This window comes from Sipha flava, unplaced genomic scaffold (assembly GCF_003268045.1).
Source record: "Sipha flava isolate LNK unplaced genomic scaffold, YSA_version1 176_pilon_pilon, whole genome shotgun sequence".
Taxonomy (NCBI): Eukaryota; Metazoa; Arthropoda; class Insecta; order Hemiptera; family Aphididae; genus Sipha; species Sipha flava.
Window position 1 is genome coordinate 1057653 of NW_020272062.1, and position 26143 is coordinate 1083795.

The 26143-nt window shown below is 26.8% G+C and overlaps 1 protein-coding gene across 4 annotated transcripts in view; it reads left to right on the forward strand.

Annotated features, from left to right (window-relative positions):
* Positions 1–26143, forward strand: part of LOC112680358 (polypyrimidine tract-binding protein 2) — a 122852-nt gene that overhangs the window by 11580 nt on the left and 85129 nt on the right. For 2 of the 4 annotated variants that reach the window (XM_025550434.1, XM_025550433.1), the window contains one exon: positions 23621–23731. In XM_025550434.1, coding sequence (XP_025406219.1) covers positions 23633–23731 — 99 coding nt within the window. In that variant the 5' untranslated portion in view covers positions 23621–23632. Of the gene's footprint in view, positions 1–4072; positions 4231–23620; positions 23732–26143 lie in introns of those variants that run through there. The other 2 variants (XM_025550432.1, XM_025550435.1) reach the window with 2 other exon arrangements.

Sequence of the window (26143 nt, forward strand, 5' to 3'; positions counted from 1 at the left end):
AATTTAAAGTAAGCAACATTATGAAAATGATGTAATTTATGCTTGGTGTGATGTAGACACGTAGTATAAATTATATTTTTCAGTAACCATGTCAGAATAAATTAATTAATATTTTTTTTTTTTTATTGAAACTATCTAAAACATTCATAACTTTAAGTTTATTTATTAAAATCTGTAGATTTATTGAGTGACATATTTTTATTTTTTTTTGTGAAGTTAAATTATTAATTTAGCGTTTTTAACTTGAAAATATTCATGAATGTAGTTATGTATAAGTATATATATATTTATATATATATTTATAATATTTATATTTTTATGTAGTTATCTATTTAATATGTATAAAAAATATTCAAATCATCAATTGTTTAAATTTATGTTTAGCTTTCCACTACGAATAATTATATTGTTTAAGTTAACGTTTACTTATTTATTTTAAAAGGGTAATTATTATTTTTAAATTACAACTATTTCCACATATGTTAATTACTCTATCAAAAAACTATTGAAATGCAATGAGTTTTGTTTTAATGAATCATAAATCAAATTTAAATAGTTTTATTTGAATTACTTTAAGTGTTAACGCATCTTTTTTTAATATATATTATTTCTTGTGAAATTAATTTAAGCAGTTTATTATACTTTTATACTTTTATTGGTTGTCAATAACTCAGATATTATTTGTACGAGTTACAGACAATAATTTGTTTTTATTCTATATAAATATAATGGTTTTTGTTGATATAATAGAGTTTTTAAAACTATACTTATATTAATTATTATTTGTTTTGGTCTAATAGAACCGGATCCGATAATATTTTTTCTTATTTTTATGGACATTGTATTTACTTTTTGAGTTTACTAAACAAATAGTAAATAAAAATATAAGTGTTATTTAATTAATATTCGTTGTATGGAAAAAATAATTAAATTGGATTTACGTTTTTTAAGAATAAGTAGAGCAACGTGAAGTACTGAGAAGTGCATTATTACAGGTATTTAGGTAAGACGTTCATTATCGACTACGTTTTTAATATGGTGCAACTTGTATGTTGTACCTACAGTAGAATCACGGTTATTCAAACATTCGTTTTACGAACCCTCTATTATCAGAAAGTTATTTCGTTTCAATTCGTGTATCCGAACGTCAACGCGTTAAGTTAAGTTTTTGATTCAGCCTATGGATCAGGGAGTAATTGAAAAGTTCAAAAAAATGTATTGAAAACAACTATGTGGAGACTTTTACTAAATGAAAGTACCAAAAAAAAATGTTGTTGAATTTTCAAAACCAATGAATTTAAAGCATTGCATTTATAAGGCAGTTGAGGCGATGCATGACACCTGGGAAAATTTGACCATGAAAAAATCTATGAAATGCATGGATCAAAATTTGGATTCTAAGTAGTAGTCAATCTATATTCATTTTAATAACTTTTTTTGTAATTTCTATTATCCGAACTCTGTGTAGTTCCAATTATTTCGGATAATTGAGGTTTTACTGTATATATGTTGTGATAATTCATGGTATTTGTTTCTACGGGGACTTATATGACATTAAACGTATGTGAAAATCATTACCTAACAGATTGTTTGGGCAAACTACACTTGTTTTGACTCATTTCAGCTGATTGACTTGGTTTTAACATTAAAGTCTGGCAAAATAAAAATAAATACTTGTTATTTAAGAAAATTGACCATGAAGTTTTGTGGTTTTGGTCTGGACGGGTGAAAAAAAATAATAATCACGATGATAATATTATTCGTTCTCACGGGAACAGGTAATTTCCAGATGCGTTTGAAAAAAAGGGGATGTAGGTTGGTTTTTTTTTAGCAGGTATATACGTACATTCTTTCTATGCATATTATTATTACTATACTCAATAATATTTTTGGGGGTGTCTGTGAAGAACCACATTCCCAGTATACTACGTACATGACTGCTTGAATGCCGGCCGTCCTGCCTGCCTGCCTATATCTACCTCCCTACCTATACCTATATGCATATGTATAACTGCTGCCCGGGGCGATGTATTTTGTTTAACAAATCTTCTAGACGTTATACACTGAATGATATACGATTATAATTATAATTCTTAGCTGGAGAGAAAAATATTATGACGTTTTTCAATTGTTTAAGTCACGATCTTCCGTATTTCAAAAATGTTTACTTACCTCAATGCGAAAAAAAGATTTTAACATTGTAAGGAATTTTAATTGCATTTCTTTTCACACGTCAAAATACACGTCTAATGTCTTTCTGATACCTTCTGATAACGGTGATAAATAAAGCGTTCGTTATTTTATAGATATTAAAATGTCATCTCTGTTATTATGGACTACGTACCTTATGTTGTCGGTTCACCATCTATAGTGAATTTAACAATGTGTACAGCAGGATCGTTGCAATTTATTAAATAGCGTAGTGGTGCCATACTCACGTGTTTGTTTTTATGTAGTGATTGACTTGGAACTATGTACTTATATTAATTTTTGTTAATGCATGTTAAATTTATATTTTTTCATACGTACCTACTGCGTATCGCATATTATTTAATTTTTTAAACGATTAACGTATTTTCACGTATTTCACGTATTCACGTATTCCGTGAATAAATCGCACATACGATTACTATAAATTATACGTATTAACTTATATATTTTGGTTAGTTTTAATTATTTATTATTATTTAAATAAAATCAAAAATTGGACACAGGAAAAAATTTAATTATTTTTTGTAAACAATACATGATATAGTAACTATTGTCAAATGTTTGAATATGTGTTGCTGTTATGTACTATTTAAACAATTACCGCTAAAAAAATGTTGTGTAAATATATATTTGTTTTACTTTTATGTTAATACTGAGGTTTTCTATTTTTGAATGTTTTGTAGTGATGGTAATAAATATACTAGACGTAGACAGAAAGAAACGAGTGTTCCTAAATTGACCCAGCCTTTATTCTAAGGGTTGAAGAATTTATAGTGTTCTCGGGGCTTGGCGTACGAGATCCTGGTCATAAAATATTCACGTCAAATACCAAAATCCTATGTGTATGTTTAAGGTATAAATATGCTCCACTTAGCAACCCCTGGACAACAATTTCCATTCCAGTGTGTATGACAAAATAATAATTTTATTGCATCTATATATAACGTTCAGTGAATATTTATTGGTACTCTTCTTCAGTTTGTTGTTCCTATTTTGGAGAAATAACCAACGTCAGTGTTTCAATGTTATTCTTTATAGGCCATGTGTGATCCTTAACGTTTACAAAACATGTCAATTATATGGGTCGATATTACAACGACATAGAACATAAGTGTGTATGGTGTTGATATTTTGATGTTATAAATAAGGTGGAAATGTTATTATGCACTTATATTAATTTTCTTTATGAATCGTTCACATAAGATATGTCGAAGGATTACATAAATCCGATTTTAATTAAATTATTCGGCATTCTGAAGTATAAGTAATTGAATCGCTTATTACAGAAACCCCGTAAGAGACAAAAATTTCGAAACATATTATTTTCCACTTGCTTATATCTTTTTAGTAGACACGTCGATTTTTGCAGAAGCCCCATCTTATTTACGTGGCTAATTCGCGTCTTTGAAATTTTTGTTTGGAGCAGAAACCCCTAAGTAATGTCATGTAATACAAAAAATACAAACAAGTGAAAAATATGTTTCGAAATTTCTGTCTTTTACGGAGTTTCTGTAATAAGCGATTCAATTATACTATTACAAAATTACAAATTACAATTACATACTGTAACCGTTCTGAGTTTATATATTGTAATGTCGGAATAGCATAGTAAATATCGTAAATGAATCTATAAAATATTTGTTTTTATTTTTTTCCTTAACACAATTTATTTGGTTTACATACAGTTTAATATTATTAAACAATGGAGGGTGTTTATGATTAATGTTTGAATATGTGGTGCATGTTGTTTTATATTTTTCTCCGTTTTTACAAAGAACTTCCTTTTAAGCCAATACACCTTGATTTCTTGACCCACAGTTTTTTGGTGACTTAACTAATCGTGTGTCATGAATTGTTTCAGGTATATTGAAATAAATAACCATCGTACCCCAAACTCTCTGGTCGCCATCTGCCCCGTGTTACCTCGTGACTACCATGAAGTATCCGTTCACCGAAGACTCTTCGAATCAACAGATTGATGACGGTCTACAACTGTTTTCGTTCAAACGTCGTCATCAGGTACTGCCGCACTCCTGAAAAATAGCGTTAAACGTACAGGTGGCTGAAATCACGAAATTTGCTTGTTGTTACGTAACACTAGTATCCGGCGTGCCATAATTTCTCTTATATGTGTTAAAATGAATACTATTTACGATGCCTTGAAATAATCCCGTAAACTATTGGTAGTATTGTGTTATTTTATTACACACTTAATGCTGCGTACTATAAACGATTTAGAATAACAATAATGCGCGTTTCTTGAGTTATAAACTCATTTCTTCTGTTTACAATTTATATATTCAAACATGTGTTATTGAGTTTTGACCAAAATGATTTAACTTTTACTATACCAAGTAAGCAACTGTATATAACCAGGAAGGTAGATGGTTTCAATTAATAACAATAGATTGTTATTGCTTAGATATTTTACTATCATGAAAGCAAAATTTTATACAAATTAGTAACTACGACTTTTTCACGAGTACTCGAATTTTGAACTCGACTCGGTATCAAAAAACTATACTCGTCCAAATCTATAAAATTGTAATGGCGGGTTTAAATTTGGCCGACAAAACGGAAAACAGAAATACAACAGCAATTTCTTAATTTTTCCAATCTGGCGACAAATTGGAAACAGCAAAAAAAAAATAATTTTCCGTTTACACCAAAAGAAACTAATTGGAAACATATACAAGCCAAAATATAAAGTGTTTATAATTATACTTCAGTTATATTTCAAAATACCAAATGCCAATCGCCGTACCATACCTGATTACCCTAGACAAAAGTTGCTGAAAACAAGAACAAAACAGAAACACTTTGATGTTTTCCGCTTTCGAGCGGACAAAAAAATGTTTTAAAAAACACGAACATCCTCTCACCAGTTTAGTTAATGTCGGCGAAATATTTCTGTTTTGTCATTGTTTTGATGCGGATCTGTCGGGAAACAGAATATTTTGTCGGCTTAGTGTAAACCTGCTATTATACAAATAATTGAAAAAATTACTGAAGCTGCTTACACACTTGGCGAATTGTTCGCGCGCGGACGTCGTTTTAAATCGCCTCGATTAATCGCTTATAATTAAACAGCCTATTTTATATTAGATCATTCACACTATGAAAATCAAGCGGATAAAATCCGCTGTCGTCCGCGATCAATCGCACGTGTTCAATTTTGAGCGAACATTCGTTGAAGGCTAAAATTAAACCCGTTGTTTTGACTGGGTCTATTCACACTGGATAGATATTTACGGCGCCTAACCGCCATTACTTACATTTTATAGAGAATGCGGTGGTCTGTTCCTATCATTCTTTATATTTTTGTACAGTTTTCCTTAGATATAGCACAACATTTTTAAAATTACTTTTTATATTTCTATATGACATTTGATTTGGAACATTTTGTCATGGAAATATCCCATGAAAATTGTATCTGAAACTCGAATACGTACAATATCAATATACATTTCATGAAAACATGATTGATCAAATCATTTTTTAATTATTTATTATTATTATATTATATACAATGTAGAAACCGAAGAATATCACAATAGAATTATTAAAAATAATAGTTGGCTAAGGTATTAAAGTTAACCTTAAAAGATTTCGTGACTTTTGTTCTCTGGCGCATGAATCAAGAATGATATTTTGCTTTTTTTGGTCTTCGTTTTTTTTTTGTTTTTTGTTTTTAATATTTTGTTTTGTTTATTTGGTTTTAGAGCGGTGAATTGTTAACGCGCTAACCTAACCGCGTAAATTATATCTAGTGTGTAAGCTTTGTGTTAAAGCGATTTTAAATCGGGGCGATTTAAAACCGCGTCCGCGCTCGAACAATCCGCCTAGTGTGTAAGCAGCTTTAATACGAACATTTTAAAACATCGATATCTTTAAAACATTTATGGTTTTGTCCATCTTTACTTTCAAATCTTTGTCGGTGTTCTTCAAATAAGTGACTTGATCCAGTTTATTTAATATACAGTAGCGGCGTGAAGTTTCTTCATCTTCCAATGAAGCAGTACGGGTATTGAGTACCCACCCCATGTAATTTAATCTTTAAATATTAAAATTAACCAAACCAAATAAAATGATATATAATAATATTTAACGTTAAATGTGCAAATTATGTATACATTTTTTCTGGCACACAACACTACAATCCTATCCACCATACTTTAGTCATAAAGCAGTTGCTTCTATAAAACCTGCATCGCGCCACCACTATTAATATACATCAGATATTCAAAAAACAGTTAACATGGTCATAGCAATTTATGCCAACAATACAGTTATACTTGCTTCCAATTCAGACTCCGTTCAAGCTTCAACCAATCTCCAAAATCACCATGACTTAATGGCATACTGGCAAATAAGTAGAGTATTTTAATAAATCCTAAATAATCTTTCTATGTGTCATGTACATTACCCAAAAATAACTTCCCTTCACTTCAATTTCAAAGAGTCTAAATACCTTCAAAGATTGATTTAAAATATTGGGGAATCTCATTAGATAAAAGATTAACCTGCGGCTCACATTTAAAGTTCAAACAAAACCCTCTTAATAACCCTCTCCGTCTGCTTCGACTTATGTATAATCAAAACCAAACAATGAATTCGCACAAAGCCACACTGTAGAACGTCTCTATTGACATGTTTTATTGATAATTTCAATAGAATCAAGTCTCTGTTGAGACTCATTTTGTCATACAGTATGCACATTTTGGGATACGCCAAATATTTCCAAGCCCGCACCATCCAAACCATTTAAGTCCATCACTTTTTGGCTAATAGTTTCGGCCCCTTTGTATGTTACAAATAAATCTTACACAAAGATTTAAAAATTTCAACAGTTGACTAACTTGAGAAAATATATTATAATAGGTTTCATTCCAAACTGCTGTACCGTCCTAACCCTTTAGTTTACCACCTTTCATCAAGTACCCGAGAACCACCACGCTGTCTCAAGAGATTTTGGTTAGGTGACCTTTTAAATTAATTAAAATAATATTGATTAAATTAATTAATTATTTTGGAGCTTTTCATCATTTGAACACTCATTTTTTTTTTCAATAAATTGAAAAATGAAACAGCTAAATACTGTAATCGTAGTTTCTCAAGTACAAGTCAATCGAATGTAACCAAATGTTTAATTAAATGTTTATGAATGTGTAATCAGTATAATATAATAATTCACAATAAATAGTAATATAGAATGTAAACATGTATTTATAAAGTAAATAGCCGCGGAATTAGAATAATTCTATAGCTTTTTACTAAATAGATTTTTCTGTTAGGTACATATGATAAATATGATAAAATATACAGCGAAAACTCTTTATAACGAAACTGTTTACAACAAAAAACTGTATGTAACGTAAATATTACATAATAATGGTTGGTTTGCTTTATAACTCATTAATAAATTCATTTTGTTTAACGTATTAGTTACTCTCAATAATCAAACAATATTTTATATTTCATAATATAATTTACATGTTATCGTCAATATATTATTAGAAAAATACTTATTGTTTTATGAAGATGATCTAAAGTTATCCCAAAACATGGGACAAACTCGTAGAAAAATACAAAAATAAATATTGACAAAATAAACAAGTCTAAACAAAAATAACAGACTATTTTAAATAATTATATGAAAAATAATACGTAAATATAAAATAATTTAAAAATAATTATGTCTATAATAAACAATACTACATAGATAATATATATATGTACATTTGTAGGTTGTTTTTTTTAAATCCTCTCTATTAAGAAAACTATGTTGAAAGAAACCTCTTAGTCTCTTCAGATTCGTTGTTAAGAATTTTCACTGTAAATCAATTTTGGTACGTGGTCCGCAACCCAATTGTGTTGTTTCTCGGTACCTAATCATTATTAATAACACCAGAATATTTAAAATTTTTAAAAATAACTTAATAAGAATTATATAAAATTGTTTTTTAAATTCAATATCTGGTTTCGGAATTATCGTAGCCAGTAAGTCTGGTTCAACAAATATTTACAAGTCCAATTTTCAAACATTATCAGATGCTTGATAGTTCGGTACGAATTTTTTTTTGTACAGAGTTCGAATTTTGAACCGAACCTAACATCAAGAATTCGGTTCGGTTCGATTCAAGAGATTCAAATAGTTCGACCTTAATTATATACAATATAGTTATTAGTAAAATAAAATAATTGTAGACTTATGATTTTGCCATTATTTTTACAATTATTATAGTTTTTGGAATTCCCATTACATATTCAAAATATATCAAAACATGATAATTGACAAAGGTATATCATTAGTTACACTGTTCATTCGTTTGATGTAATGAAAATTATATTTTATCATATGTTGTTTTTGACTTTTTCATAAAATCAGCAGAAACTTAAATTAATTTGGTTTTTATACAAGGTAAATCTATTACACACTTATAAATTGTTTTACATTATTGATTTCGTTTCCTTCAGAATTTTTAGATTGTGTTTTTTTTATTGTAATATTTAAGACAGGATCTTTTTAATAAGTAACAGATTCAATAATCAAAACTTATAATATATGGACACTAAAATATTACAAAATGTAGACTCAAATTTAGTTAAATCTAATTTTATAATGAATTATTAAAGAAATAGAAAATTCAATTAAATGTATAATATACATTTAATATATATGTTAGCCATATATAAATATTATTATAATATTTACATATTATGTTAGCCCTAATAAAAATGAAGTTTGCTTTCGTAACCATTTGTCATTGTCTTAATTTATGCTCTTGCGCCTGCTCCCAGAACTTAATGATGTAATTTTTTTGGAGTTGTATAGTTTGATTTATATTTTGATTCTTTACTTGATTTGTATGAAGTGTTTCGTGTATAAGCTATCTATTTATTTTTTAATATTTTAAAATCGCAAGCTTTGATTTATTCTTAATACTTGAAAGTAAAATTTTTTAAAAAATGTATGTGTTAATATTTCATGTTTTTAAATTACTTTTAATGCTAAAATTTATTGATATTAATTATTTGTAAATTAAACAATTTAAAAACTCGGTTAATAATTTCTCTTTTTCAATTAGACACAGTTTTTTGAATTATTACCTAGAAAAAAAAAAAAAGAAAAAAATACAGTGGCGCCAAGAATTTGTATCAAACGGTTCGGTAGGTCTTAGAATAATTTCTTCGGTTCAGTTGAGCCATCTTGACAATTCGTTCAGATTCAGGAATAAAATATATCAATAAATTATAAAACATTTACACATAAATATATACACATACAATAATATATAAGTTAAGTACGAACATCATTATTTTATACTTCGAATTTATAATTTGATTAATGATTACTGATATTTGATGTTTGATAGATTGCATTTTAATTTAGTAGGTACATAATATAGTTAGACAATTGAAAATATGTGACTCTTAACTAATGTTATCTTGACCGAAGTAATAAGTTTGTGATGAATTTGTATTCAATAATTAGTTGTTTAAGTAGTTTAATGTGATGATTTTCTGCATTGAAAATAAAGTCCTTATCAATAAATGAAAAAAACGTCCAAACAGTAATGCTGAAATGAATAAAATATTTAGTTGGTACGGATTGCTGTAGGTTTCGGTATAAAATATATCTAAGATAGTTACATTTTTAATTAAATATAGTATAAATGTTCTCAAGTGAGTCTACATATTATCACGTTTTACACTATTTTCCGTAGATTACAAAAATGGAGACATTGAATTACTCGACTACGGAAAACATAGTCATGTTTGTAAAGTATTCATAATGTATCTATTATTACCTACTCAATGTTAAACATTTCACTGTATTGAATTACATTTTGATGAGTATAAGAAGAATAAATTTATAGTTTATAAAATTCTTGGAGCATTTATTTCTTAGTTTCATTAAAATAGAAATGTTGAATTCTTACCTATTTTTCTTTCTCCCTGTGATTTGTGTTCATAGTTGCGCACCGTTGACGAGTGATCTATTGTTGTCCGCGTTCTCTTTTTTTCTTTTTGCTACTGTTGAAATCTACAACACAATTACTTACTAATTCAAAAAATTATTTACCCATTAAAAAAATGTAATAATTGTTGATACGTATAAGATTCTTTTTTTAACGTGTTCGATGACAGTCACGGTTAAAACGGTTAAAAAATCTTATTGTGTTTTGAATAAGGTATAATTTGTTCAATCGTTCTACAACTAGGTAATCTAATAATTGGAAAATAAAGTACGTTCATGTAGTTTTTAAATAAATTTGTGAAAAATAACCGAAAATGATGAGGATTGTTTGTGTTAAATTATTTTCCTTATTATGAAATCAAAATTAATTTTTATACACTGGAAAAATCTATTTATATTATTTTCTACTTATGTATAACATTATTTAGTTGAAATGATTTTAATACAATATAAGTTTAATTTGTACTAAATAAACAATTGATATTTGATCTTTCTGAGGTATTATATTTTATTGAAATAAAAAGGTTTAATTATTAAAAATTAAACTAAAGCTAAGTTTTTGACATTAAAAATCTATCCGTTGTTTCAGAAGTATGTTTAAGTTTAAACAGCGGCAACAGAGGTTGAAAAGTTTAAAATTGTAATTACTGAGATTAAATTATTAAGGTTATTCAGTAAATCTATAATTTATAATCACATTTATCACGTAGTGATAGAAATTCATTATGAATTATGACTACTTTATATTTGTTTTCTTTTACATGGTTTATTCTTTATTTTTGTTGTATAGTTTTACTTGCATAATATTATTAATTCGGAAGTTTTCATTATTATATATATATATATATATTTTTTTTTTGAAATATATGATTATTTATATGTTATGATTAATGTGGGAGTTGGGAATACAGTGTATACTATGGAAAACAGTAGTCTCTATTAGTATAAGCAGTAATAGTATTGTTATACATCCAGCCGCCAATTTCATACTACGATCTATTATGGATTTAATACATGTATATAGGGTATTTTAGATAGTTCCAACAAATATTAATCAACCCTATCACAATATCAATTACATTCTGATGAGATTTTTTTATTGCATTTAAATATAATAGATGATTTAAAATTACATAAATTATTTGGTAAACAAATTTGAAAATTTTTCGAGAGTAAAATTTAATTGTGTAAAACTATTGAAATTGATTTATGTAGTTATTCCACCAATAAATAAAAAAATATATGATATTAAGATTAATTTTTTCGAATTTGAAATGAGTATAATTTGTTCGTCGAGTTTTTACTTCTAATTATTTTTTTGGTAGTTATTAATTAATGATTTTTAACAAAGTTATTAAAGTTATTTTATGAATATTCAGTAGTTCTTCTAATAAATTTAAAATGTATTGAGAATTTTATATTTACTTTATAAAGATTTAATTTTGTACCAATATTTAGTTCGTATTTTAGTTGAGTACACGGAATGTTAAATTTTTGTTAGAATAAAAAAATCGACTAAAAATGTTTTTATTTATGTAATTTGCTGAGCTTTTGTTACTTATACGAGTATGTTATTCTGATGTTAGTACTATTATATTATATATTTTACATAAATAGAATATGTTGTGTGTTTGTAATTTATCAGATCGGTAGGTACATCGGATGAACATATCACATCATGTTGAGTTTATACCAAAAAAGTTAATTTTTTATTTTTCTCAAAACAATTCGGCACATTTTATCGTAATTTTTACTACCCATTTTATTTATATAAAAATTTGTTAACTCTAATTTAAAAATTTATTCTAGATTATATTACATTCAGTATTTTAATAAGTAAGTTTGGTTTGAAATCATATTTGCTTCTATTTGTCATAAAAAAACATTAATTTTTGTCCTATGATGATTAAGTTTTGAATATTTGTTTTATGAAGGTCTTTTCAGACAATGTTGATAATTTATCTTGATTGAACAATAATTTTGTTTATTTTACTAAAATCTCACTTATAAATATATACAGTAAAACCTCCTTAAGACGGAAACCTCTGTATAAAGGAATATTTTTTTTGGTTCCGTTTCAAATTACATACAATTAACTAACCCCGTTAAGACGGAAACTCTGTTAACACGGAAAAATATCATGGTCCCAAGCGATTTCGTCTTTCGAGGTTTTACTGTATATTGATTTATAAAATCATTAAAGCACGTTATTTTAAATTATTTTGTTTGTTTGATCATTTTGATGGAACTGGATATTACATACTGTTTGTTATTAGGCTCTAATGTCATTAGTTTTACTCTCAGATAAATTCAGAGTATAAATATAAAATAATAATAAAATTATTTAAAAATAATAAATATAAGTTTCGTATTAAATTAATTTAAAACGTCATGAATAAGTTTATGACCGATATATTTTTACAGACCGAATTTCTGGCAAACTTTTCTTTGGCTTTATAGTTATTGTAATCCCCTCAGGAAGACCATAAGAATCTAATTTAATATCATTTTCGTCTCGTTTTTAACATTTTTTTTTTTCCCTCGTTGGTCCAGTTCTGTGCTCTAGTTTATTCATGGCTCAGCACAAGTAGCGCAACTCATAAAAACCAACAGTAATAATATAATAATCGTAAAAAAAATGTAAAAAAAAAAAATCCCCTAGTGGTCTTTTACGTGAGCCATTTTTTTCAACGTATTCTCGCACCTTTAAAATCCCTAAATCCTATAAAAAAGTTTTCATTCTGATATTAATAATGAAAATTGATTATAAAATAAATCGGAAACCCTATCCATTGCACATACATTTATATTAGTATGTCTGTGTGTGCTTATGCGTATTATCATATACCTATCTATTTTCTTTCTTTTATGGTTAAATATAAACTACTTCCTAGTATAGTGGTTGTTCATATAGTTATTTAATTTTTAATATATTTTTTCTTTATTTATAGAATAGTCAGATATATTCATGTAATGTATGACTTTTTTCTACTTAGTAATTGTAAATATACATTTTTGATAATTTTAGAGTTTGTTAGCATTATTTATACTCCTAAGTTATCTATGAAATAATATTATTTTATCAAATTATTTCAATTGTTCTAATTTTTAAACTTTAGAATAGTTAAAAGTGTATTGTATTCTTTAATAAGTTTTAAAACAATTACTTGTGGCTGTAACTGCAATTTATCAGAGTAATTACCATATAATCATAGAAAATGTAACGGTAGTCGTCAATTGTATTATGTGTGGACTGACTTTAATTTCCTGACATGCATATTTGATCGACATTTATAATGACGAATGATAAATCTATTAAATCTGGGTGATTGTCAGGCTTAAATTATCTCTGTGTATTTTTGTAATTTTGATATTTAAAAAATTAGAGTATGTTTCACGTTATATCTCAATTTTGTAATAATTTACTTATAATAATAATATACTATATATATAGTATTATTTAAATATAATATTAATTATATTCATTATTAAAACTAAGTATTAGGGTATATATTATTTTTTATATTTTAAATGTAATCTACTTATAACTTAATGTTAATTTTATTTAAAATGTATTAAAATGTATATTAAATTTAAGAATAAATTATTAAAAATCACCTTCAACAGTTGACGAATTTGAAATAACGGTATTGTTTTAAATCGATAAAAAAATAATAAATTTTTCGTTTAATATACTTATGGTGTGAATTAATTTTTTTGTTTGTTTGCTTTTATTTAAATGACAAGTAGTTGAGCGTATTATGGTAAAATAACAAACCGTCAAAATATAAACAGTAAATACAGTATTTATAGGTTTGATAGAAATTCTAACTGTTTTAGTTTTGTCCGGTATAATTGTAAGGAGAACTAAAACTAAACTAACTTTTCTGTTTGGTTATGTATTGACAAACAAACAAATCTAAGCATATTCGTTTACCAACAATTGTTTTTATATCCTAAGAATGTATATCTTGTAAACGGTTCACATTGTGTCCACAATATTTTTTATATTTGACAATAGATACATAAGCTTGTATATTTAATATTTATTTTTTTTTATGCCTAAACACTTTTGTCAGCTACGGATGTAACATGTGAATAAATATATTTATATATATATATATATATGTAAAAGTCTGAACTCACTAAGGCGCCTCTAAGTCGACTAGTATAACGCGAATTCATTTTATATTAAAAAAAAAGTTTCGGATATTACATACTTTGTTTTCATGGTAAAAAGGCCAAATTTACAGTATAATACATATATACTTTAATCTTGGCGTACATAAGTTAGATAATGATGAATCAATAATGACATTTAAAAGATTTTCCCATCAAGATACAACATTTTTTTGGTAAATTTACAAAAAAGATTATTTGACTAGTATTTTAATTGAAGTTCTTGAAGTATTAATTAGAATGAGGTAATTAATGTACTTACAATACCTCAATTTCTTTGGTATTTGTAATACATTTTTATTAACTGTAGTTTAAATATTTATTTTTAAATTATATGCTCATATTTGTTATTTATTTTAAAATTTATGTCTAATAACAAATAACTATAGTTGAGTTATAAATGCAGAAGTGGTGCGATTTATTTAGATATTAGATTAAATCAAAGTGAATCAAAGTGTATTTATTGATTGAACATTAGTTTGATATAATACATATTTGATGGATAGAGATAATAAATTGAAGAGCATTTTATTACTATTATATTTAAAATTATATTTTTGATATATTAATAAGTTGATTAATTAATGGATGTATGAACAAATAAATCCTATTAATCAATACAACAATAAGTTTTTACATGTTAATACATTTAAATGTTATAAAACCTAAAAATATTTTGAATACTGTTTTTCATTTCGAAAAAAGAAAAGTTTTCATAATGAGATTTTCGATTCCAAATTTTATCTTTTGCATTCCTTGATGGTTTTAATTACTGAAGATATTGAATTAAATAAATATAATATTTCAATAATACACATAATCGTGTGCGGAAACTAATTTGTTTTTTTTTACCCTTTGATGAATAAATAATATTACTTTTAGCACATTTTTTGTTTTATACCAAACAATGTATAGTATGCTTTTTTTTTTTTGTATATGCAACAGAGTACTACTATTAATAATTATCAATAACATCAATATAGAATTATATATTACTACTAGTTTTAAATGTATTGACTACAGCGTGTTGAACGTTAACAGTTCAGCAGTAACTTGGAAAACATGTGTTGTTTGTACAGATTTTATGTACGAAATTAGAAAAAATAGTTAATAGAGTACATAAAATAATATATCTACAGTTTAACTAAATCTAGAATATTTGCGTTTATACACTATTTAAAAATGTATGTTTTCTGATGCGCAAGTGCTTCATGAAATATTTATTAAAGCATATATGTATATAATATCTATTCATAAATTATTCATGTTAATTATATCCCTTATTTTATATTTCTCTTATTTTTGCCTTGTTTCCTAGTCAACTAAGGTTAATCTAAAAAAATCATGTCAAAGGCAGACTTTTATTTTGTGCTTATTTTTTATATATATATATTTTTTAGTCTGGACTTTTTTTTTTTATATTTAGAACACGAGAATTACTCTTAAAGTAAATCATAGTTAATTAAATAAGTAGTGTAGTATGTAAAATATTAGATTCGAACATGACATTAAAGCTGTCTACTGTCTAATGACTTTGAGATCATTGGAGGACAAATGCAAGTTTATTATTATATATGGAAAGTTGTTACTATTCATTGTTTTATAAGTCGTATTCTCTGGATACGGGCTTATAAATAACACTTTTGATATTCGTTCATATGATAACTGAACATTTAAGGCGTTTGCGACTAGTGAAATTGATGATTGGAGATTATATATCAAATTTATCAAATTATTATTTAGTTAATTTTAAAAAAATAAATAGCTGTTAATTCGCCAATTTAATAAAAAAAATCTGCATTATTTCTCGAATGCGAATTTAAATACTATTCGTTTTTATTTATTAAATGATTTCGTAATTTAATCATAAACCGAGTGCTGCTTTAAAACTATATTGTATTATATTTTTATGTTTGCGTGTATAATATTCTGTTATTAATATAATAAAAAACAATTTATTTTAAAATCATATTTTATTATAAAACAAACGCATTTAAATATATTACATTTAGTGATATTGGCATTGGAATTTTATTCTGTATGAATAATGTTTATATAGTGTTTAATTATTAAATTATTTGAACATTTTTATTTAGAACAATTTTATATTCCCCAATATAATATTTGATTATATTTGAATAATTTATATTAGATTATTATTTACCTTTATGCAGTGGTTTAGGTGTAATTTTAGTTAACTAAATTTAATTTTCGATGGTAAGAAACTGATGAGAAGTTGTAATATAATAATTTTAGATAATTCAAAATTATGTAATAAATATTTTTGATTGATGTCATTCTTATTAAAAATTGTTGAGTTGTGTTAGAATTGATATTAAGTTTAAATAATAATTGATTTCATTTTTAAATAAGTACTTATTAACGTTTTGCAATTGTTAATTATTTGTATTTGAATGAGTTATTTGCATATTTATGTGATTATGAATAATAATTTAAACTATAATATGTATGAGGTATTTAATGAGAATACATTCAATATTATTATTTATTATTCAAATATTTTAGATTTGGGAGGTTGATATAACTTCATAAGACAAGATTTTTTTTTTTGTACTTAATAAATCAACACTGATGTAGTGTATTGTTTAATTTTTTTTTTCTAATCATATAATTCAGTGTATTGTTAATAATATTATATTATTTAAGTATAGAATTGAATTAAACTAATCATTAATATTAAATTACTAAAGAATTTAAAGCATTTAAATCGTAAATTAATTTATAATAATGTATAATGTTTTGTTTTCATAATTTTATTTTATTAATTTTATGGTTTATTATTCAACCTAAAGTTAACATTGTATTTCTTTGAGATAATTACACTTTGTAAATGTCATGTACACAAATGTACTTCAAAAATATTAAATTTTAAATTTATACTCGTAGACAATAAATTATGGTAATGAAATGGAATTATACTGTAAAAAATTTTAAATCTCGTAAAAAAGAAAAAAAATTATATATCACATTTCTTTTTGTTCTCATCTGATTTTGATCCGCTTATAACTTAATTGTATAATATTTATTTAATATGATAGTTAGTGAACAATTGTTTATCTTACTCATTTTTTAATCTGCTCAGTGTAATGTTCTTTTGGAAAACGTTTGAATGATATTTTGACGTATTTTTGCTATCGATTATAAGAGTGATTTTTTTTTTTTTTACTCATTCAAAAATATATGTGATAAACGAATTTCGTAAAGGAGAAAATTATAAAAAGTCTGAGATGTTAAACAAAAACATGACATGACATTTCTACCATTATTGACGTCAAGCAGATCAAACAGCTGTAACATTTTTATATAATATATTAGTACCCATGTATATTAATACTGTTCTCAACTTTTTTTTTTTACTTATTAATTTAAAGTTTCAAAGAAATTGGCTCGATGTTAATTTTTAAAATTATAACTCAATATTACATATTACAAGGTTACAAGGTAATTTTATAATCTATGTTTGTGTTACGAAACTCGTTATAGGTTATAAATTATTTTTATGTTTTAAATGTTAATTCATTTTAAATTAAATGTTTTATGTACATTTTCTCCAGTAAAAATAATAATAATAACAATTTACTCTCTGTGAAAATTTATTGAAGTATAAAATTGTGGTATACTCTGGTATACTATCATGAATAATAATATAAAATAATTATAAAACAATTTTATTAATGATGTGTGATTTATGGAAATTGCTTTATATAATTTATTCCGATAGAATAACTTTATTAAAATACTGTAGTAGTATATATAAGTAGTTCTATATTAAAGTAAATTAATTTCTGATCATCCATACTTGCATGTGTACAATAAAAAAAAAAAAAGAAAAAATGAAAAAACAATAAACTATGACCTAATCGTTGTTTTAAATTTTGTTGACTTTTTATCCAAACCATAAATCATAAATTGTTGACATAATGTGATTATGCAACATGTCACAGTTTAAGTCGACTATATCTAATATCCAATGTTGTTTCATGTATAAAATAAACAAATTAATTCGACTTTTAATATATCCCTATTTTATCAATACAATCGTCGCTGAAGATAAACACATTATAAAATTGCTGGAAGAACGCGTCAAATTGAGGGAGAGAGTTCAGTGTTTCAAGGGTGTACCAACCGTATTACGTAGCGAGTGGTTTATAATTTAAACGATGTTTAATGACAAGATTACTATATTCATTTTTAGAATTTGCGATTAACTAAAACGCGTACTTCCTACGAGTATTCATATATATATAATTTTAAGTAAGTATGCCTAAGTACATTTTTCTATACTTCCGAAGTGTATTTATACTCTTATTATGCGCGTGTGTATACAACGCATTGCTTACGCTATAGTTTTATTTATGAATGACGCACGTAGAATTATTAAACGCATCATATCGTCTTGTAAACACTCGTTGCTAGCAATTACCATTTCACTCGAGTCGTTAAAGGGTATAATTCTAAAAACGGGACACAAACGCATGTATTTCACCTTTTAAAACTGTACATTATTTTTACATCCGACTCTGGAGCATTAGGCATTTTCTAGAACGCTCAGACACTCATCGTTATAGCTGGGAGATTTTTCGATATTTTCTCTTAAATAAGACTACGGGATTTTCATGACCCATATATATATATATATATAAGGTGCACATACCCCTTTTCTTCGTTGTATCGCATGCGCCCCCGCCGCGAATTCTCTTTTATATAACAATGTCATTTCGTTGTAGATAGGCGGGCCTCTTAGACGCAATTTACTTTATCCTATGTGTACAAAAGAGGGTTTCCCTCTCCTCTTCTTGTGTCTCGGCCAATATCCATTAGGTCCTCTGGGACACCACTGGCGAGACAATGTCCTGCTGAACAACAACAGCTAGTATTTCTCATTTCTTCGAGTTAATTACGTTTATCGCGCCGAGTCTCAACAGGTGGAATTTCTTCTTTTAATGGAAAAATAGGTACCCATACTTATTACATGACGATACGATGACAATACAGTTGTACAGAAGAAAGGGTAAATGGTAGCGAGGCTATTTATGATTGGGGGGAGTAAATAGGGAAGGTCAGATATTTAATTAAAAGAAAAGAAAAAGAAAAAATTCGACTCAAGAATATAACCCAGGAAAAATGGCCTTGCCTGAGAAAAACAGGTACCCAGTTGGGATTACAGATTTTTAATTAGAGACGGAATGTCTTAGAGTACTGCAGCGCATTCCAACCGATCCTCAATAACATCAGAAGGGTGTAGCGCTTTATAATATAGCATGTCCTGAATTAAAATCAACAGTTAATTTCTTCTGGCGGCGCCGCCATGTGTTGCGTACAAATGTGTTTTTTTTTTTTTTTTGAAACATTATGCAAATTGATCGAAAAATTAAAATTAAGTCAAATAATAATCAACAGATTTTTTTTCTCGTTTTGCCACTTTTTCCGAATACACCCACCCACCGAAGTCAACGAGCAATAAAAAATCGTTTGCTGTTGCGTTTGTGCGTTGTTTTCTGTGGATGGTGGGAAAAGGAAGGTTGGCGCATCTGTGTTTAACTGCCCTCTATATAGCCGTTGCGTTTCGGGTTTATATTAGTATAAATACATATAAATACATGGGACTTATGAATCGGTAAATGGTTGAATATAAACCGCGGGTATTATATTTACTATATCTGTTGTTTAAATGAACTATCATAGTTCATTAATAACACTAGTATTATGTTACAGTAATAACACAATTTAAATACATTGTCGTCTCGTAATTTTGACATGCACTTACAGGTTCCTAAAAGAGAAATACGTGATCGTAACTCTACAACCGTGGTTGTTTTTAGTAGTCGTGCAAAAACGACGATCAACAGTATAACTTTTTCACGCTTTTTTTCATTTAGTGTTATGTTCACGAATTAGGCTCTTTTTATCCTCACATAATATTTGTGCGCTGTATTTTCTATCCAATGGCGAATCATGAATCATGTCAAATTAACATTGGTCTTCTTCCAGGTGGTCGTTGTGGCACTTTGGACCAAAGTCACTCGATGTTTTTAACTAAATTTGTTGGATACATTTTTTAAGATATCTTATTGACGATAAATTTAATAATAGGTTACCATTTTCTATGGGTGGGCACACCGCTTTATGTTAACCTTGATTATTTTAATTAAACGTTATTAGTCTTAATATTTTATTATGTTAAGACTTGCGTGCTTCGATATTTTTTGGTACAAAATTAAGTTTTGATATTAATATTGTAGTACTTGAATCTTATTTTAGTTTGTATACGAAAACAAGCAAATATTTCTTCTTTCTCTTCTTCGGGTATACGACCACTAGGACCATTCCGTGAAAAGATCATTTCCAGTAATTTCTGTCGGATGCTTAACAAATATTTATAAAGAATTATTTGCCTGTAGTGTTATTTTATCATTTCACATTTGAATGGCTCGTGTCGCCTCGTGTATCATCCAAAACGATCCTGCAACAAAATATAATTACTATTTTAACAGCTTACAATAATTAAAAATAAATGCTGCGCGGCGTGTATAGCCTTTTTATACATCTTGAGTACGTAGAGCAGCGTCTATGTATGTATTGTGCCAAAGTCTATCGGCTCGCTTACTAATTATATATAAAATTTTAATTACACTTTTTTTAATTACACCGTGGCAAATCAGAAACGGGTACTTTATGGAGTTTTAAATTTTAAACGGCAACTGTGTTTCTCATCAGATTATGTACTATATATATATAGTATATATTTACGCCGAAGTGGTCTGCGCAGAGCGTGAAATATTTATTGAAAGTAGAAACTTATGGTTATCTTCGTTTAATATTTATAATATGGATTTATTCGTTCAGAGTTAAACCCTAGATAATTGAACATTGCCAATATGCCGTAAAACAACGTTTACTTTACTTGTTATCAGGCAACATTTTCCCTAGTTCGGTGCGCCTTTAAAGTAAATCATGTACTTAATTTTCATAAAAATAAAAAATATATAATAACTATGTACATGATATGTACGTGTTTCTAGTGCAAGTGAGTGTAATCAATTAACGTATTAATACTCGTATAGAACAACTATTTCGTTGTGTATTTTTTCTGAAACTTTTTATGGTAATATATAATATTATACGTGTACGAATAATCAAATATTGTTCGACCGAATTGCTTACTGTGCGTGTAATGCTTAGAGACGTTTGTGTCCATAGAATCAAGCATAAGCAATTAGTCAAAACAAAATCGTTTGTTATAAAATCTGATGCGTTAGTTATTTTGTTATCTTTCAAACCGGTTTTGTGTTCGTTAAACGTTATAGTTAAAATGGTTGATGTATCATATTTTGTTGATAGAATGTGAGCACGTATTTACGTTTTAACGTCCTGTCCCAATTCAGTAAATCAAAGAAATATTAACAATATCAATTGTGTATATTTATTGCGGGTCCGTCGAATTCTTTGGTCATATGATTTTCGTCTCTTGGTCAAAAATATACTCCTACCATCATTCGCAATTCGATAATTTTTCTTCCGCCTATGGTACCAGGCGCACAGCACTGACGTTCGTTATTTGCCTACACGTTTCGCCTTGTTTAGTCAAAATGTACGATATTCGTGCTGTACTATTTTTAATATTATACACTTCAGTGAATGTTGATGTATACCTGTGCGCGCAGTTTCCTTGATACATTTACAATTTTAAATTTTGATTATAGACAAAAATATCTCTTGACTTGTCGTTCTATATTGTCAACAGCGTATGTGCATTTTTATTATTGTTAGATATCTTAAAAAATGTAACACTATTGATCGCATTCGGGTGATGTAAGGCACAAGACGTAATGTACGTATATATATAAGTAGGTAACTAAAAATAAATAAAAAACATAAAGGAAAATATTTCAAACAAATGTATTGTGCTGTTATGAATAGCACAAAAGTCGTATACGAATTTATTATACTGATAAAATTGTAGCAAAAGCTCGGAGAAAAAATCATTCTAGTGTGCTCGCTATTCCGGAAATTCTATACTTGGTTTATTTAAGAAAATCCGTAGTTTTTTAACCACAAACTCAATGTTTGATAGAAATACTTAAAAAATCAATCACTAGTAGCTTATTTAAATAATTATAATTTCATCTAGAAAAACATTGCGTGTTAATTTTGACTTAATACTAGTGTTACTGTAAGTTTTTTTTAATTCGTATTCTGTATTGATATACACTAATATGTACATAATGTATCATTATAACAAGTATTATTAACACATTAAATAAAATTTCAACATTTTTATTAGTGACACTACATATTCCATAAAGAGTTAACTTGATAAAACTTTTTACAATTTATACTGTGAGTTTATTTGCATCTATTGTGTACTGTAATTAATATTGTATATCAATTTAGATGTACTAATAATTATTAACTGTGTATTTATATATTTTGTATATTTAAGAATTAAAAGAAATATTTAATATCCGTGTTATAATGATACAGTCATTTTTTTACTGACATTTATTCTCATACAAATTTGGTTATGTACAATAAGATGTTATCTTTATTTTGTTCTAAGTATACTTTTATTGTATGAATATATAAAGTTTTTACATTTAATAAATAATTATATTGCTTGGGATTTGTTTATGTCAATTTGTTAACAAATGTTTTTTATAAGTATTTATTTTGAAATTTATATTTACTGTTATTGTTATTGTTATTATAATATAAGTAATAACTTCTATCTATATATGTTTTCCACTTAATTTCAATATTCTAGACTTAATTGAATTAATTAAAATTGGATCAAAGTCTTGGTATTTTGAGCCGGTTTAGTTAATTAAAACTTATTGTTTTAATGAATGAAACATAACTAAATACATATTGTTTCTCTTATTCCCGTATTTTACTTAATTTACAAATCTATTCAAATTTTATAATTTAAATCAGGTTAAATAATTGCATTGTTTTTGATTTTTAATATCACTGACAAATGTATAATGTAACTTTATTTTTTATGTTTGTTTTATTTATTATTTAGTGTTTTTTTTTTTTGTTATATCATATGAAATGCTTAAATTCATGCTTAACAACTTATTTCGTTATTAAGTCGTTACATGTAAATTACATATATTTTAATTTTAAAATATCGCCCTATCTCAAGTTTTTCTCTTCAAAATGCTTGTAATTTAATTTCTTTTGACTGTCTTAATGAATTTGGTTTTTTTTTTGTTTTGTTTTTAGGTAAGCAATACAATGGACATGTTGACTTGCCAATATATAAAACTTTCTGCAGAAGAATCGCCCTTACCAAATTTTTTCAGTCTCACATCGTATGTCACAGGATCTCTAAAGGTAAATTGCTTCTCCGACTCCCTTATCTTACGTAGGTTATTATTATTGTATGGTCATGAAGAAACCGAATCACCGATGGCTACGTGGCTAAAAGCCACATGGGTTATTAAACTTTTCCTCGTGCAAATCACATAAGAATCCGCCGGCAATTACCGCAGCTACTTCCTAAGTGCTTCCCGGACATAAAATCCGTAATTGAACACGTTCGCGATCGTGTAACCGTTAGTTTGGTTGGGTAATAACAGTCAATAGTAAGGATTTTTTGTCCCTTCCGCCATGCCATCACCATTTCATCATGTTTCTACCGCAGATGCTTCGTTCACCATCATCTGCACTTCGTGCTTTTCCACGTATAATCGATAAGTGTAATGACGGATAATTTATTGTGCACGTTAAATGTCCCTCGTAAAACAGCTGATCGACCACTATTACAACTATTTCATATATTTATGCAATTGATGCGCGATCAGATAATGCGTAAAAATTAATCGTTCAGAATTTTTGTTCTTTCCATCATAATAATACAAACAAATTTATGCACGTCCATAGATATTTGGAAATACTTTGATAGATCGTTCAAAGTTTAAGCCACTACAGCAGCAGTATTTATATCTGAGTTATCGCACGATCTTCATTAATTTTTATATTTTTAATATTTATTTTTATTTATTTTTATTTTAACCTTTTTTATAGCCGCTGCTATGTTATGTTTAATGACCAAACTTTTTTCTTATTTTGATTCGACGGCTTAATATAGATTTATATCCGCGGATTTCAAATGTGAAAGTATAGTGTGTAAATATTTATAAAATTTAATATACCCAATGGCCAATAGTCACCGTGGATTTCATCAATAATAAGTAAAAAAAAATTGAATAGGTAAAGTGTAGTAGGTAACCATTTTTATTTTCTAAATTGTGTTATTGGGACGCTTACATTTAAATGAAATTTGAATCAAGGTAAGATGCTCAAATTATAGACAAATTATAATTTTTAACCGTCACCTATAATCTATATTTACGTACATATATTTCACATAGAATTAGTAGTTATTCTGACGAAAAAAATTGTATTTATTATTGTTTTTAGTACAGTTTGTAACGTTATCAAATAATAATAACAATAATATTTATCCAATGTATAATGTATACATGTGTGTACAATACTCGTTTAAAATGATAACAGTTATTCAATATATTTATATGTATTTTTAATCTGTATTACACCGAGAAAAGTTAGTAATAATATTAAAAAAATAAACAACAAAACCTATATGATGATCTTTCCTAAATAATTTTAGTATCGGGTTTTATCGTGGTAAAAATTAATCGTTCTAATTGGATTTTTGGTTTTGTAGAAAATGGCGTTATTGTTTGTCCATTACAATAAACCTTTTATTCTATTGGTTGTCATCAAAGTTCTTTTTTTTGTTAGATTTTCCGTTCGTGTAATCTGTATTTCCATTCATTAACTAATAGAAAACAATGTCGGTTTGTTCCCTTTGTATCATTTGTAGAGCATTTTCGAAGTACTATATTTAATTTATAACTCGTATTTCCCACATCATTTACTTTTTCAATCATAGGGATCAAAGACTAATTCGTCTTTTGACGACTATCTTTGGCCATCTGATTTCGGCATGTGCTGTCTGCGTTACTTAGAGTTTGCATGAAATAGTTACTGGTTAGACTCTGAATTGGAAGTGGTAGTGGTAGTGGTAGTCGAGTAGTGGTTTTCTATTAATATATGTTCTGTGCGCAAAGCGATTATTATATTAAGATATGAAACGTATAACATAATGTAAATTTATACAAAGTGCGACTCGTCTCAAATTAATTTTCAATGATAACATATTATGGTGTGGTTCGTAGTTTTTACGACAATCGGTTATGATATCGCTGTATTATTGAAATGTATATTATTATTATTATTATTATTGTTATATTGCATCCGAATTTAGTGTGTATATTTGTCGACATATCATAGTCTATATATTAAGACTGAAATCGTATTTTGAATGTAACCCTCCTCTATTCTGTATTATGAGAGAACCGAAATCCCGCTAGGAGATTAAAGAGGTTCTCGACCTGTATTAATTTCATACTAGCCAAGTTAATCTTAGTTGAATTGGTGTCGTGATTTTAAATTTGCATGGATATGATCAAACCATACGATTTGTCCTTTTTTTATATTTCATTTACAAATAGCAATTATATGAGAATCTATAAAATATAATATATCACATTGGTTATACGATTATGAAAATTAGAACAACTTTCCCTTTAAAACGATTTAAATTAATATTTAAGTATTAAAATTCTCAAAAACTTATTATTGGTGGTTATTTTGAAGTGAATCAAATAAGTTTAATTAGTTTTATGAAAAGTGTAAATTATTTCATTTTTGGAACAT